This window comes from Larimichthys crocea, chromosome III (assembly GCF_000972845.2).
Source record: "Larimichthys crocea isolate SSNF chromosome III, L_crocea_2.0, whole genome shotgun sequence".
NCBI classification, from domain to species: Eukaryota; Metazoa; Chordata; class Actinopteri; family Sciaenidae; genus Larimichthys; species Larimichthys crocea.
In genome coordinates this window covers 7,612,251-7,628,406 of record NC_040013.1, presented here as the reverse complement: position 1 = coordinate 7,628,406, position 16,156 = coordinate 7,612,251, and the positions used below count along the sequence as shown (strand labels likewise).

Genomic DNA, 16,156 nt, shown 5'->3' with positions numbered 1-16,156 from the left:
ATAAGTGGAGGGATCAGAACAAAGCAAGTTGATACTGTGATAAGATTAACGGTCTATATGATATGGTACAACTCATCTCAACATCTAAAACACGAAAAAGGTAGCCGCTAAATACAAAGCTATGAAAATCACAGGACAGGCGTGCACGCACATACAAATTATTCCTACCTTGATCTCTCTTTTAAGCACTAATACAGACAGGCAAACACACACCTGAGTGATTTAAGCAGCACGGGACCAATCGAAGCACTTTGCAATGCACATTTTTTTACTTGGCCTCTAGTGGGGGATGTCGCTGTCACAGATAAGATTAGTTTTGGCATGGGCTAGTTGCTGGTACCGTAGCCTCATTTTATCTGTAGTGGTGATGATTGGCTACAACAGCTCTCAGCAATTTCTTTTGGTCTTGAGAGGCAGCCTGAATAGACCAAAATCTGGCCAATGAAATCCTGGCAGGCAATGGGTCAGAGGGCCAACGTCGCTAATGTATCTTTAACAAGTAAAAATATTCACCAACTAAAGAATTTGGGGAGTTTTCTGGTACAGCCTGCCTGATTAACAAGGCTAATGCCAATCTCAATATTATAGAATTTAAGAAATCCAGTAATGATGTAGTCATAGGGGTCATTTTTAATAATCGACAACAAGATGTTTATTAGATGACGATAAAAAAACAAGCTGTAAATGGAAGTTGAACGTGGTTAACGTGATGGCTAATGCTTGAGGAAAGAAGGCAGCACAAAAAAAGATATCGTCAACCTCAATTCATGTCAAACGTCTAATCGTCCTGCAAGAGCAGCCAACATGGCTCACTTCTTCCACAGTCACGTCTTCCCTGGATTTGACAATGCCTCTGCATACTCCAGCAAAGCACACTAATTTCTTCGAGGCATTCATACACATGCAAAAATCCAAAATTGGTCAACGGCTTTACGAGGAACCCAATGGCAAGCTGGAATCATCTTGCAATTTCATTAGTTCTGATTCCATCTGGTTTATAAATTTAACAAACTGTTTGGAGAAGGGAAAAAAAAAAAAGGCCCGCTGCAGTGTGCCAAATCAGCTGCCTGGCACGGGGCCGACACTGGGTACAGACCATGGCTCCCTAGCTCGTATTCTTTCTCTCTCCTCGCCTCTATTTTGTGTCAGAGATTAAAAATAGCAAGTGGCCTTCTGCAGAATAAGCAGTTCATGGATTCTGGCTTTGACGCTGTGTTTGCCTGGAGAGGCCAGCTGTCACCTGCATGCAGGAAGAGTAGGCCTCACCACTGATTCTCAATACACAGTGGGCTCTGGACTTTGGCTGCAAGACAAAATGGGTGTGTCTGTGCATCCATTTTACATGGCTGAAAACTTTGTTGTCTTTAACTTAGTTTTTTTGTTTGTTTTTTTAACTCATACAGTCATGCTGAGGCGCTTAATCTGCGAGTGTTAGCATTTATGTACATCATATGTGATGACGGTATATATAGCAGAAATGGAATATAACATGCATAACTATGTTTTTATTCATGTATAATCATCCGGAAATAACATTTCTTTTAATGTTATTGGTACCTTAGAATGAGACATTTATATTTTAGATGCTGCAGGTCCTCTCTTTCTATTGGTCCACCATATTGAACTGCTATGTTTCTACAGTAGCCCAGAATGGACAAACTTACCACTGGCTCTAGATCAGGAGCTTCATATCACAGTTTCTCCTTTACTCTAGGAAGGACAGGGTGAAGAGAGTTGGTTGCAATCCATAATTAGACCATTAGAAGCCAGTAAATCATACACTGTTCCTTTAAAATAAAAATATGATTTGATTTAAAAATACAAATTTGAAGATATCTATGATTTTAGCCAACTGTAGAACGTAGATGTGTGATGCTGGAACAACTCTCTCCAAAGGCTGGAAATAAGAGAGGAGTTAAGCTGTTCTAATCTGCAAAACAATCAAAAGACCGATGCGGCTGCATTCAGAATTAATGAGAGACCAACCTTGTGAACACTTACAGAACAGAAATTAGTCAGAGCGATTTTCTGTGGATATGAGCTCATTTACTGGTTCAGAACATTACTATTAAACAAACCTCATTTGTGTGTGAAAGCTCAAACAAACATGGCATTAAGTTCACAAAGTCGGCCTCAGTGTCAAGAGTTGGAGGTTTTGATCAGATGGAATGGTTTGGAGATTTTTGGTACTTATTTTAAGAGTTTAAGAGTTATTAAAACGGGAAATTGTTAAAGTCCTGTTCTCAAACAACTGATATATCAATGTTTAGGTCAGGGTGGTCAGGTTTGCATGGGTAGCACCACTTGGAGGGGCTACCTATTTCAATTGTTTCACCATTACCTTTTTGCCATTTCAACATTTATTTATTACATTTAGATTCCAATTCGAATTTGATTATTATTTCAACCAGTAGCAAGGTCGGTGATGAGCAAGGTCTATAATTTTTTAGCTAAATCTATTAACCATTATTTTTAATGTCTATTTTTTAGATTAGCTGAGCTCCTCCACAACCTTTCCATGGACACCCTGTGGTAATCCCTGCACTATACATATTTTTGTGTTTGTGTGTGGGTTGGAAAAGACTTCAAGTTAAGTCATATTGCATTTGTTTAGGCATTTATATTAATAAATATCAGTGAATACTTCCACATATAAGGCACATGTAGTCTCATCCGAACACCAACGTCTAAATGAGGAAAAATACAAACTGTTTGATTGGTAACATTCACCCATATAGATGAACAGACATCAATAAAATCGTTATTAATATGTACATATGTACAAAACATTCAATACAAATTTTGGTACGTATCTGGACCCCCTACAACAGAATGCAGCATTCAACTTATTGGCATCCCTTAGGAAGATGAAGAAAGCAAACAATTGGGATTATCTTATCGCTGGGGGAAGGAAGAAGGGAATGTGGAGCACGGGAGCTGAGGCTGCCATATTTTCCCAGCTAATTTTTTTCCTCCAGGGCAGAAAGTTTGTAACTCCATTGATTTCAAGATTGTCTGTTCTTGCGCAGCAACGAGACTGTCGAGATACAAAGTGCACCTCCGGCTCTGTCAACACTGGCTGGAAAAGTGTTTTCTGTTTAATTGACGAAGCTGAGTTAGCGAGCAACGTTGTGAGAATGCAACTAGGGATGATTAATGTAACTATTAGTAAGGACAGAATGGATTTAAATAAGCTCTTTGAGTCTTTCAGTGACGTCAGATCATGCCATGTTGTCACTAGGTGTCACTGTGCAGATCGACATTGAACATGCCACTCCGCCCTACTCGACGCCTCTGTGTCCGGGTTCTCTGGGATTGATATCAATGCCTCGACATGTTCAGGTACATTGTGAGATCCATCGTCCTGGGATTCGCAGGGCTGATGACCCACGTCTGAGTGATCAACAGAGGCTTGCTTAATTGGAAGCCATGAAAGGTCTGATTCAGTGGAGGGGGCACCCAGCGCCAGAGCTGCCTCTTCTCCTTCCTCCACCGTTGAACCCAGTTCTTCATCTTCAACTCCCTCTACCTCATGGCCCGCCTCTTCCACTGGACTCTGCCCCTCCTCTAGCTCCAATGCAGCCCCGTCTTCCGTCAGGGTCACGATTTCTCCCCCTCTCCTGTCAATCCCATTCGTCTCCACCCCCACTAGAGGCTCCAGGCTGTTGAGCAGTGCAGGTGTGTCTTCCCTGCTGACGCCATCTGTGCCAAGGTCGCTGCCAGCGATGTGGCATTCCCACAATGATTCATGTGAACTTCTGTCGTCTGACACAACTGGGAAAGGGAAGAGGAGACAACTGGTCATTTTAATTACTCACTTGATCTGAAGCCACAGTTACATCAGAGAACAAGTTCTTTTGCCCTGTTCTGTTCCCTCTGAAGGAAAGATGAGCGCTGAATTGTGTCAGCTGGCAACAACAACACGACAACTGCTTCAACTGTTCCTTTGGCCCGAAACAAAACACTTATGTTTGTTATTAGTGCATCTCCGTTTATTTTCCAATTCATTTTGTAATCGCTTAGTCTATAAAAAAGTAGTGAAAAATGCTCATCATATATTCATATTTTAATCTGACAACTTTAAATTGCTTGTTTTTTGTTTTGTCAAACATATGAAAGGCCAATTTTCGCCACAAAATTGTTGTTGCAGATAAATTTTCGGTGTATTGACTCAAATTAAAGTGATGAATCGACTCGTCATTTGGAATAATACCACTATAGTAATAAAGAACTCTGGCTGAGTGGCATCATTTTAACCTAAAATTGAACTGATGTCACGGTAAACTATTTTTTTGCACAAGTTAGGAAGAATAAAGTGACAAGAAACAGCAGAAGATGCGGAGAAGTTCCCTAGTTAGACTGAATCTAGACACTATATGTTTAAGGTCAGACTGGATACCTAAATCCATGACGTGACAGACTAAGTTGTTGATGTGAAGCCCTTTTACAGAGAGGAGCAGAAAAAGCTTTGTTGATTTTCAGGGCAGACAGGTATGTTCAAACCTGCTGCATTAACAAACAGACCAAGGCCTATGATGTCATTAGGTGTCATATATGAATAAATGATAATAGGGTGGGGCGGTGGGGTTGCTTTCAAGGAAACATACTTTCCTTTTTTGGATTTGGACAAGTGTGTCAATGTAGAAAGTTATTTCAATTACTTATGTGGCTGAAGTGCTTCCATGGCAACAGGCTAAATATAGCAGCAGTGCCCCAGACAAGGGGACGCAAGACAAGTGTGACGCCCCGCATCTCGGCAATAGCAACAGCTTAGTTCTGCTTCTTCGCCAAAATATGCTCTCACTTTGGGGATTACTGACCCATATTTGTGGATGTGCAGGCAAAAAGGTTAAAGACTGCACATAGAGTCTCTGCCACCTTTTCACACACACACACACACGGAAAAAAAAAAAAAACACACAGGAAGAAAAGCAACATTACTTGAACTGGCATCCATATTTATGCCCCCTCCCCCCCTTTTCAAAGAGAACACGGCAGAAGTTTCTGAATGTCAGCGGGCGAGAATTTGCTTCACATTTCCAAAATGCCATGGCATTTGGGCAGCTTGCACCAATGAGAAGCAGAGATGAGTGGAGGCGGGAAGGGGAAGGACTTGGGTTAAACATGGAAGATAGCAAAGGAGTGCTAATTGCTGTGTTTATGCCGTGAGCTGTTGGCGCTCTTATCAATGGGCACAATTTACACACTCACCTTTGGGTGGCTGCGCTCTGTTTGGTTGAGATATGGCACGTGTTGGACGAAGCTCCGGTTGGAGGTTTTCATTTAGCGCGTTATTGTCTCGTGCCCCTGTAAGACCACCGTGAAATGAACAAACACTCCCGTTACTCTCGAACCCAAATGACAACAAACAAACAGTAAATAAGTGGTATGAAGAGTTTGGGATGGGATGGAGCTCGGTGGAACACGTGCCGCGTACGAACATACAGGCACATATGCATTGCAGTGCTCACAAGAAGTGGCTTCAGTTCGCTGTCATCTGTCTTCATTAGTGATGGCTGCACGCCTCTTAGGCTGACACCATATGCACTATAAACGAGACATCGCAAATACACACACAAAACTGTATTCACATAGACGCATGCATACACTCAAGCCTGTAAATGTGCACATCAGCCTCTGGCTTCACAGAAAAAAACCCTGTGAATAGGCCCCGTTTTCTCTGACCGTTCAAGTGTGAGGCGCAGAAACAAACAGAAGAATGAGAAAATGGATGGCTGGGTGACACGATGCGTGAGAATCATGAATGGTGAACGGAGACCATATTGTTATGGATGCAGTCCATATTGTTATGGATGCTCAGCGTTGACGCTGATGTGGGAACAGCGAGCGAGAGAAGGTTGGGTGAGCTGTTTGGATCCTCTACATGCAAACTGGAGGTGTGAAGGGAAGAAAGTTGCTGGTTATCTAAAAAGCTCCTTTACTTCCTTTACAGCGGCAGTGAGTTCAGTCATACCGATTGTTTTAGCATCAAACCTTGCTACTGTTTAAAAACTGGCTCTAGGGTTTGCAATGTTGGTCTGGTTGTGACATTCATGGTCCCTATATGATGAATCCCTTTCCTTTAGCACCAAAATGAGGTTGACATTTGTAGTTTTGATTGGAAAGTCGGTCATAAAGTTGGTACAAACAATCATGCCCCCTCAAGATGAATTATAATAACTCTGGTGATCCAAAGTTTTAATTTGTTCAGTACGTAAGCCTTGGCTGTACTTTGTGATTAGTTCTAATCAACAAGTACTCTTAGTTTTGTTTCTCCTAAACTTACCATTTAATTTTGAGTGATGACATGAAGTAACTCATTTAAAATGTACCTACTATAACTTATGTGTGAGTAATGCTATAATAGCTCATGGTATATCTAAATTTATGCTGTTAATAAATCACAAAAAGGTGAATTTTCAGAAAATTCCAAGTGAAAACTGGTTATAGGTAAAATGACAAGAGAGCAATTGTTGTTTTTGGCTAATCCAAAAAAAATCAATGTTACATGACATTAATAAAATATCTTGTGAATTAAATATTGATGAAGTGGTTGTGCTCATTGACTTGCAACACTGCCCGCAACGACCCCAGTAGAACCAGAGATATCAATCATCTCAGCTGTACAGAGAAATTCTCCATATACAGTATGATATAGAATCATTTCTCCTATCTGGACTAATAAAAAAATACAACAGATTCTTAAAGTTGTAGTATCATACAGCTGTCAAAAGACAAAAGAGTCAGCAGTTCTTTGGAGGAAAAATATCTTCCTGATTAAGCTCAGATAGCCGGCCTGCAGCTTTAGGATTCCACTGCGACTTCATCCAAGAGCAGTCTTCAAGTTTTTAAAGAGGAGCCTTGGAGGAGTTCTGCAGACTGCCTTTTAAAGCCAATAATAAGGTGGTGTTGAGCACAGCAGCGTGTCTCCAAGAGCCAGGCAGCACTCGGGAGGAGGCAGGAGGCACCAGCGACTTCCTTTAAACCTTACTGGCAGCTGCCTATCCAGCCGTCTCTCGCCCCCTCACACACACACGCACATACAACATCCTGTATTTGCATATGCATCCATCCTGCACAGATAGCAAGTCCTTCTCTGTTATATGATCCTCCAACATACTGGATCATATACTCTCTATCACAAATAAGGAGACCTGTCTGTCAGACAATCACACGGTTAAACCCTACACTGGGATGCGGTGCTGTCTAGCTCTAGGGTGACAAGGAAATGCCTTCCTCTCAACTGGAAAGTGTCTGTCACTGGACCAAAACAGAACTATATGGGTGCATTCTGTATCCGCCTCTGTCTTTTCAATAGCTGATGCACACTGACAGGCTTTCACTTGCTGTGTTACATTTCAGCTTGCACTCATTCAGCAAGGGGGGAGGTAGGGTGGACTGCAAGACTGGTGGGGATCTATCAATCACATCTTTATCTGACTCACTGCATCAACGTCATTGTTATTGTTTTCGGCTTTCTTTCATCCGGAGACAACGTAGTCACCTCTAGTGTTCTCCGGGCCTCAGATAGGCAGCCAAGGCCCTCCATCCTATCCTGTTTGCCTTTAATATCCATCAGCCCAACTTCACATAACATCAAGGCCACAGACGCTCACATCTCTCTATATATTTCTGTCTCCCTAACTGTGGTGGACAGCGTGGTCGTCAGGCACTCTGGGCCCTCGCCTACAAATTCCCTAATAACGGCACATTCCCCTAAATGTGTTTGTAATGTGGGCAATCATTTTCAGTAATGGATGCTTGTCAGTTTTATAGCGGTGAGAATGACGGTCTCATGACAGGGCACCTCCATTCAGCCGCAGCCCCTCCACCTCGCAGTCTTGTTCATATGCGGCACAACATCTCCCTCCAGTGGCTAATGCTGGGAACTGTTTTCTAGGTGGACTATTGTTTCCTGGTCGCATTTGGAAAATCTGCAAAATGTAGTCTGGGATACTATTTTAGACACAGTAGGGATTATTTTTGCCATCTTGTTCAGTTTTTATATTTTTGCTGCTCTGAGGCTGAGGTTTGTTTAAAAGAGGGGGAAACAGAAAATGACTTACAGTTCAAATTCTACCGGTGAGAATCTGAACGCATTTTAAAATGAAGAAAACAGGAGTGTGTTGCCTTAAAAAGGCCTCTTCTGCCCTTAAAACAAACCCAACGCCCATTGAGTGTAAAATTCAAGACCGATCCACCAGACCAAAAGGATCAGGCGTGTGTGATATCTAGGCAGCTCGTTTCAGTCAATGGTGTCACAAACAGATACATGAGCGGGTGGTCAATGGAGTCGACACATTGTAAACGGTGGGCATGAGGTGACACGCTTTCTGGGCGTCTGCCCAGATTTGTCCTGGCATGACATAGCGGAGGGCATGGATGGGCTAAGTGGGGCAGAAGGAATACATACTCCCAATTCCCACGGATACGCGGTAGGTCAAGCCTGAGACGCAGCCAGAGAGAGAGAAACACACGCTGTTATGAACATAAAACCTTATTACTGTATTCAGATTTTGAAAAAGATAACACTTCTAGAAGATCCTTGAGTTTTGTTTACTACCCGTAAAGATAATTTACTGAAGAGCAACGTATAAGAGGCACATTGGGCCTCATGCATGAATGTTTTCTTATTTTTTCCTCATATATTTTTATATATTTCTCATATCTACGATACTGTATATCCTATATATCTCTGCTCTCAGTTGAAGCCCCAGAATCTGCCTCAGTAACCTAGTCACCTTTAATAAAGTGAACATTTAAAACAATTAAAATGAATAAATGTATAATATTTTTCTTGCATTTTCATGAAATATATCGCTTTTTCATTATAATTATATAATATTTCAACACCAAGTTGGCTTTTGTGTGTATGAGCTTACGTGTGGGCAGTGTCAAGTATTGATGAAGGCCACAAAATTACACAATTCATACATGAGGCTCAATGTCAGGAAAAATAGTATCTTCTGAAATTTCTATAGCAGATGATTCAATACACAAGGGACAGAAACGACACGCTGTGTCAAGAGTTAACTGAAACTTTCTCTAAACACACACACAAACACACTCATAGTCACATGGTCATGTTTGCTTATGGTGTGGTAGAGTTACAGGTACCGTCCAGTCAAAGCCTGTGCAGAAATAGTTTAATAAGGGAAAATATATTCAAATGTATTACCAGTTGTTTGTTTTCCTATTGTAAAGTCTAAGAGTCTTGTGTTTAATGTTAGATTAAATCATGGAGGGGTTATTTCAGGACTTCGCTGACTTTTTTTGGTGAAAGATTTAACACCTGGTCTTAAGACCCACCTGGAAGACTCCACAGTCCTGAAACCTCCAACGTCTTTAGCTTCCTTTCCAAATCTGCAACTCTGTTTCCCAGAATCCTGCAGACAGAGTACGATGGGTCAGGTTGAATGGCAGAGACAAACAGTGTTTGCCTTGGAGGTGGAGTAGGATTCTCAGAACAGGAAAGGCAAACATTCTAAGTGTGTTACCTGTTGGTGTGCCTCTGGTGCTGGATGACCAGGTTCTTCTCGTGGATGGTCTCCAGCAGAGCCGTAGCCAGGGACTTGAGGTCGGAGATGGACTGAGGCGTGGCTGGCAGGCTGCAGCCCTGCTCTTCCAGGAGCATCTCCTGGACTAAAAAAAACAGAGGAGGAGAGGAAAAATAGGGGCGATAGCAGATAAAATAAAGCAAGGCAGGAGGAGAATAGAAGCCGTATGTTTAAATGACACCGTCGCTGAAAACATGGCCTCGTATACTGAAGATATGTTGGGTACTAACCTACACCCAACAATGCACATAAAATCAAACTTTCACAAACTTGAAAAATAGATAAAAGAGGCAATGTGGTGATCCAGCAAGAGACGGGGAAAACAGCATGACAAGAGCAAGACAGAGATGGAGAGTTAGAAACAGCTGTCTACTAGGTGACACTCTCCTAACTTTAACTCCGGAGCCCACTGTGCTGCTTCTGCCAGCAACTGTCAGTCATCATGGCAGGCTCATTTCCCTGCCAGTGGTGCTCTCCACCACTCAGAATACAATTAGTAACCCAGCTGGTATCCGGGCGGTGGCTTGAAGGATCGGCAAAAAAAAAAGAAGCGGTTATTAAATAATGCAATGAGGCGCGGCTAGAAACTGATTTGTTATACTGAAGGGAGAATCGGTTGCGCAGTTTCCGAACCAGAAACGTCTCTACGTGTTATGGAAAGGAGTCGGAGTTTAAAGAGAATTCAGAGAGAGGCGAACAGTTTGTGTATTCACCTTGCTTGGCTGAGAGGACTCCAGTGAGGGGACTGCTGTTTGATTTCCCATATGTGCTGGAGTTTTTCCTCCTCTCGAGAGCTGTCTGTGGGGAAGGGAAAAAAAACAAGAGAACAAAGCGCGCCGTGCCGCGTTTGATGAGCGTTTGGAATACAAGCAACCTCTTGTACTTGTAGCGTGTATGCAGAAGAATGTAAATTTAGTGAAATCAAATGAATTTCATCGGGATTCATAAGCCTCGAAATCAGATTTACATTTGCATTTTAACAAAAGGCGTTTCCATCTGTACCTTGTACTTCATGATGTTAGATTTCAGCAGGTTCACCTCCTCTTGTAGTTGGCCGAAACGGTCATGCAAATACCTGCATGAAGAGTCAATGGGTTTAAGTTGAAGCTCTGAATATGAAACTTGGAAAAATTATGTAACATTTACACACTGTTTTAGTATTAGTACATATCGTCCCCAAGCCGCAACCTCCGTGGCTGAGAAATGAAGCCAAGGCGAAGTGCCAAAAACTGCACTTCCTTTAACGGCCACTTGAAGCTGGCTACAGTACGAGCTAATCTGCATAATTAAAATGTCCAAGTTCATAGAACAAATATTTACAAACTGGTACAAAAAAACGGTCTTCGTCTCTATAACTGATTTACCCATTCATGACAACTGTACTGAGTCTGAATTTCTATCTTACTCACCCGTTCATATTATTTTAAGGCTTAAAGTTATGCATAGTTAAGAGCCTGGCTGCTTTGATTGAGGGGTGGCTTGTTTGAGCAACCAGGCTTCATTCAGCCCACCTCAACTCCACCCACACTCCACCGTTTTTGGATTAGCTAGAAGGTGGCAGGGGCAGGACTGCCAAGATGGTGGTGGCCAGGGCCATGACATTTTAAGCTTCACAATGGCTCATTACAAAAATATGGGTGATGTCACAGATACAACGACCATGTTTTATACTGTCTATGATTGTCCCCCATGACCAAAAAATTTAACAATCTATGTTTGTTATTGTGTTATTGATTTAAATACTAATTAGTTTGAAATCTTGGTGGAGCTTGGAGAAATGTGGGACATTCTGGTTCATTATTCCACTTACCTATTCTCCATGCAGAGGGCATCGACATCAATGATGCGCGCCTCCCGGTTGCCCAAGACGTGGTTGAGCTCCACGTTGAGTCGGTAGGCCTTCTCCCTGAACGCACTCCGCTCCCCCTTCACGTCCTGCAGCTCGTCTGTCAGAGCTTTAATGTTGTTCTCCATCTCCTCCATCTAGATGAAAGGTAAACGGGCAAAATGTGTTTGTAAGAGAAGCCAGATATTTGTTCACTAAAGTAAGAGTTTGTCCAGAGCGCGTACACTAGAGTTCACTAATCAGCATCTCGCACAAGCTGTTCTCAGCTGAATGAGTGGCTCCACCAGAGCATGTTGAAGTTAAGTGCCTTGTTCAAGAACGCCTCGACAGCTGGTTTAAAAAGGAGGGGAAATCACTGTTAACTCAAAAGAATAAAACTGAATACAACAACACTACAACCTCAAAAGAATAGTGAGCACTGTAGTGGGGCGAGAATCTGAATTGTACTAAGGAAATCTATGACGGATTTCTCTCGGTATCATGAGTGCGTTTTCTGCCCAAACAGTCCCAGAAACTATGGAGCAACAGGAACCATAACAGGAACAAACAGAACGTCCTGTTTGAGATCAGGCAAATTAGTCCGATAATGGATTCAAAACATTTATATAAACGAGGAAACAACAGCAGAGCACAGTCATTGTACTATTCTGTGTGTTCACTGTGGCACGACTCTTATGTTTACATGGATGTAATGAACTTATCGAAACCGGACAAGCAAAAAGTGGAAGAGGAGACTAAAACCTCCAGAGTTTTGATTATTATTAAACTTTCTGCTTTTGAACATTAAATCAAAGAAACAAAAAGCAGAGTACGATTCATTTCTCTCAAATCGCTCGCCGGTACCCTTTTCTCCCTCACTGTTGCTCTTTAGCTCATTCACACAGACCCGTGCACTCCCTCCTTTCTTAGCCTAGTCAGCAATCTGACAGCATGACTTTGCGTTTTTTACGTCAATTAACTTAACAAGAAATGTCCGCCTGTTGTTCAAACTGATACCAGGGCTGAGGAGTTTAATCCTCCAAGTCTAAATGGTAAAGTAAGGTTCCTTAGTTCCAAAACATGGTTCCTGGGCCCTTGGAAAAGTCCCTGCGGTTGAATCAGGTTAATTTAAAATAAATATAAGCTTTTCATCTTTGGCTCTGACAGGCTGAGGCCAAAAATTAAGTGTAAATGTTTTGGATTTGTGCTTTTTTTAGATGATGATTTAGAAGAGAATAAAGGGAAATGTATCGACCTGTAGCCCGGCTCTTTCCAGCTGGTGAACTAGATCTTCCCGTTCATGGGCGGGGAAATGTCGTGCCCCCACCTCCTCATCCCCCAGCCTCTGTCGAGTTATGGTCATCCTCAGGAGCTGCAGAGAAAAAACGTTTTGAATTCAACGACTCTCTCGAGCACATCTGCTTTACGCACCGGATCGAGTGAGCTGCTCGCGTTGAACGGCGTCTATGTGTGCGTGCTGCTAGTGGTAACCTTACCTTGTTATCCCCCTGGGCCTCCGTGAGCCTCTGAGTCAGCTCCTTCACCTCCTCTGTGAGCTGTTTCACACGTTCTCTCGAGTCTCTCAACAGTTGAGCCAGGTTCACCTGAGGAGAAGGTGGAGAAGAGGAGTGACTGAAGTGGAGGAGAAAGATGCAGAACATCGGGCCAGATCTAAATATCAAATATACTGCAGGAGCTACAAGAAAATAACATTTTAAATCACCACTAAAAAGAACTAAAAAAACACCCTCTTAGTCATTTTGTCTGTTAATCATAGGTTCACTGATTTATCCCATTATTTACTGTGTATATAAAGTGATGTCATCTGCATGTGGACATCATCCAGACACTGATCTCAGTTGTTTGTCCTCTAAAAAGACTCTTTTTATAATGTGTTTCTGCAGCCAACTCTTCAATCGTGGTTGTCACGGCGTCCTTGAAAGCACCAGGAGTCCTACAGGACTCCCCCACAAGACACAACCCATCCTAACATTAATCCTAACCAGAATTATCAGATAAATGTTTGCATGTTTTGTCGTATAAGAAGTCTGGAAGCTGCGAACAGACCTCCTGAAAAAGTTGTCCTATACAGTGTCACTAAGCACACTGTATAGGAGCATGTAATCTGTATCATTCGGTATTATGAGGTTGTTTGTTTATTGAGATCCTGTATTTGAACAGAAGATTATCTTCACCTATCCAAATCAACATAACAAAGGCGAGAGAACAGTTTTTCAACATGAAATATGTTTAGTGAGAGGGACTCAACTTACTTGATTGCGTCTTTCCGGCGGCAAAGACGGGTCACCATCCTAAAACACGAAGAGAGTTTTACAATTTAAATCTAATACAGTTAGTATATTATTATGCGCATAATGTTAAATATTCCCATTTAATTGACTGACAGCTGCACGTGCACGTGGACAAATAAAAATCACCTTGAAGGTTTGAACCACTCACAATGAGTTCCCTGTACTTTTTCTTGAGTCCCTGGTGGCGTTCCCTCAGCTGGTTGGCCATCAGCTTGTACTGGTCTCTCTCCTGCTGACAGGTATCCAGCTCTTTGGACAGAATGAGCAGAGCCTCTTTCTTACTCTCCAGCTTGCGCTTACACACCAGGAACTGCAACAAACGCCACACACACACATGGAGAGAACAGAGAGCATGAGATGCATCACTGTGGGTACATCAGTGGCTCTGTGTGATCCACCTGTCGCAGCACCTACTATATAATCTAACTTGTTCTTGGCTTTATAATGTCCTATCTTGAAACGGAAGTGGTCAAATGACTTAACTGCGACTGACCAATTCCCTGCAGGTGGAAAAGCACACACCGGAGCCAAGTGTTTAAAGTGTAGATAAGACAGCAGAAGGTAAACCTTGATAGCTGTCAGACCAGCTCATAAGCAAATTAAACAGCAGCTGCTGCCATGGAGCTGAATGTGCAGCAGTGTGGAGTAAGACCTGAGACGTAGTGTGTATGTTTTCTAACTCAACGACACGCCGATCCTTTATGTAAAGCTGCAACTCATGATTGATGAATCTGACATTTTGTTTGGTCTATAGAACATCAGTGGAAAATCTCTATAAGAATTCTCCAAAAATAGTCTCTACCAGCACTGCAAAATATAAATATGTTCAGTTTAGTATCATATATAACAAAGAAAAGCAGCAAATCATTTAATTTTTATTCATTATGACTAGATATCAGATTATAAGACAGCCATCTGACATTTTGTTTGGTCTATAGGACATCAGAATTCAAGAATTCTCCAAAAATAGTCTCTACCAGCACTGCAAAATATAAATGTGTTCAGTTTAGTATCATATATAACAAAGAAAAGAAGCAAATCATTTAATTTATATTCATTATGACTAGATATCAGATTATAAGGCAGCCACAGCCTCCTCAAACAGGATTGTAGTTCCTTCTTACTCACAGCTACATAAACAAGGCTGCAAGAATATGTGGATAAACTACATTTCCCATCTATTTTACACAACACATACAAACCTTAAATTCAGTTTAGTATCATATATAACAAAGAAAAGAAGCAAATCATTTAATTTTTATTCATTATGACTAGATATCAGATTATAAGCCAGCCACAGCCTCCTCAAACAGGATTGTAGTTCCTTCCTACTCATAGCTACATAAACAAGGCTGCAAGAATATGTGAATGAACTACATTTCCCATCTATTTTACACAAACCTTAAATTCAGTTCAGTTTAGTATCATATATAACAAAGAAAAGAAGCAAATCATTTAACTTTTATTCATTATGACTAGATATCAGATTATAAGGCAGCCACAGCCTCCTCAAACAGGATTGTAGTTCCTTCTTACTCATAGCTACATAAACAAGGCTGCAAGAATATGTGAATAAACTACATTTCCCATCTATTTTACACAACACATACAAACCTTAAATCAATGCATGCTATATAATAAGTGTCTGCAGCCCACAGGTGGGATGAACCTGCTCTCTAGCGTTATAGCATCATACGTGTTAAAGAGGTGGGCAGGAGTGTTGCTGCATTTCCAACCCAGGCGCTCGGAGAAAGATGCTGTCGGCCTGACAGAATACAATGCCAGCGTACTATATCATTAAACCATGAGCCTATCAAGCCAAAGACGAAAAAGAAGTATTTTCTGTGTGATGTTTAACAGCTCATCTGTCTATTAAGCTCGTGCCATATGGACTAGAGGAGGAGGGGGGTGGATCCTGTAAAAATCAGTCCGGCTCTGCAACAGCTGTTCACGGTCTTACCTCGCTGACGAGCCCCTGCCAGTCACTCTCGCTCCGCTTGGAAGACTGCATTATGCCAAATAATTAATACAAAATGTTACAGGACACAGGCAGCCTCGACTGACTCAGTCCGAGCTGCCTCTCCTCCGTTTGTTTATCCTGCAACGTCACTTTTTTCCCCCCTCCTCCCTCCTTTGCTGTCAAGTTGCTCGAAATGGAAAAAGTCACGACTTCCGGTGCATTTACATTAAAGTATATACATCTATATTTCGTTAAAGAAAATGTGTTTTGAGTAATAATTCTCACTTTAATTTTAAAAGAATTCAAATGTGAAACAATGGACAGCCTAAATTATTCGGAAATAAATAACTCCTGAAGAGGAATTAGTAATAACAAAACGGAAACTGAAGATTTCCTTCACAATAAAAGCACAAAACCTGTCATTAAACATTTTTATATACAGTAACACACACACACACACACATATATATCTATATATAGATACACACACACACACACGCTA

At 41.7% G+C, this 16,156-nt stretch overlaps 1 protein-coding gene across 3 annotated transcripts; it reads right to left on the bottom strand.

Moving 5' to 3' along the window:
* Nucleotides 1–2,402: 2,402 nt before the first annotated feature.
* ccdc149a (coiled-coil domain containing 149a) lies at nt 2,403–15,853 on the bottom strand. Of its 3 annotated transcripts, XM_019279391.2 has the most exons (13): nt 15,655–15,852; nt 13,843–14,004; nt 13,656–13,694; nt 12,879–12,986; nt 12,638–12,754; nt 11,368–11,540; nt 10,560–10,632; nt 10,271–10,355; nt 9,498–9,642; nt 9,310–9,386; nt 8,414–8,446; nt 5,212–5,307; nt 2,403–3,774 (listed from the first exon to the last, which is right to left on the bottom strand). In XM_019279391.2, exons 1-13 carry the CDS (start codon nt 15,703–15,705, stop codon nt 3,245–3,247), a joined length of 1,689 nt encoding a protein of 562 aa, XP_019134936.2. In that variant the 5' UTR covers nt 15,706–15,852; the 3' UTR covers nt 2,403–3,244. The 3 variants fall into 3 exon arrangements, 2 of the variants coding, with proteins under 2 accessions (XP_019134936.2, XP_010732109.2); XM_010733807.3 differs by lacking the exon at nt 8,414–8,446 and having other exon boundaries at nt 2,405–3,774; nt 15,655–15,851; XR_002043166.2 differs by lacking the exon at nt 2,403–3,774 and having other exon boundaries at nt 5,224–5,307; nt 5,472–8,446; nt 15,655–15,853.
* Nucleotides 15,854–16,156: the final 303 nt, after the last annotated feature.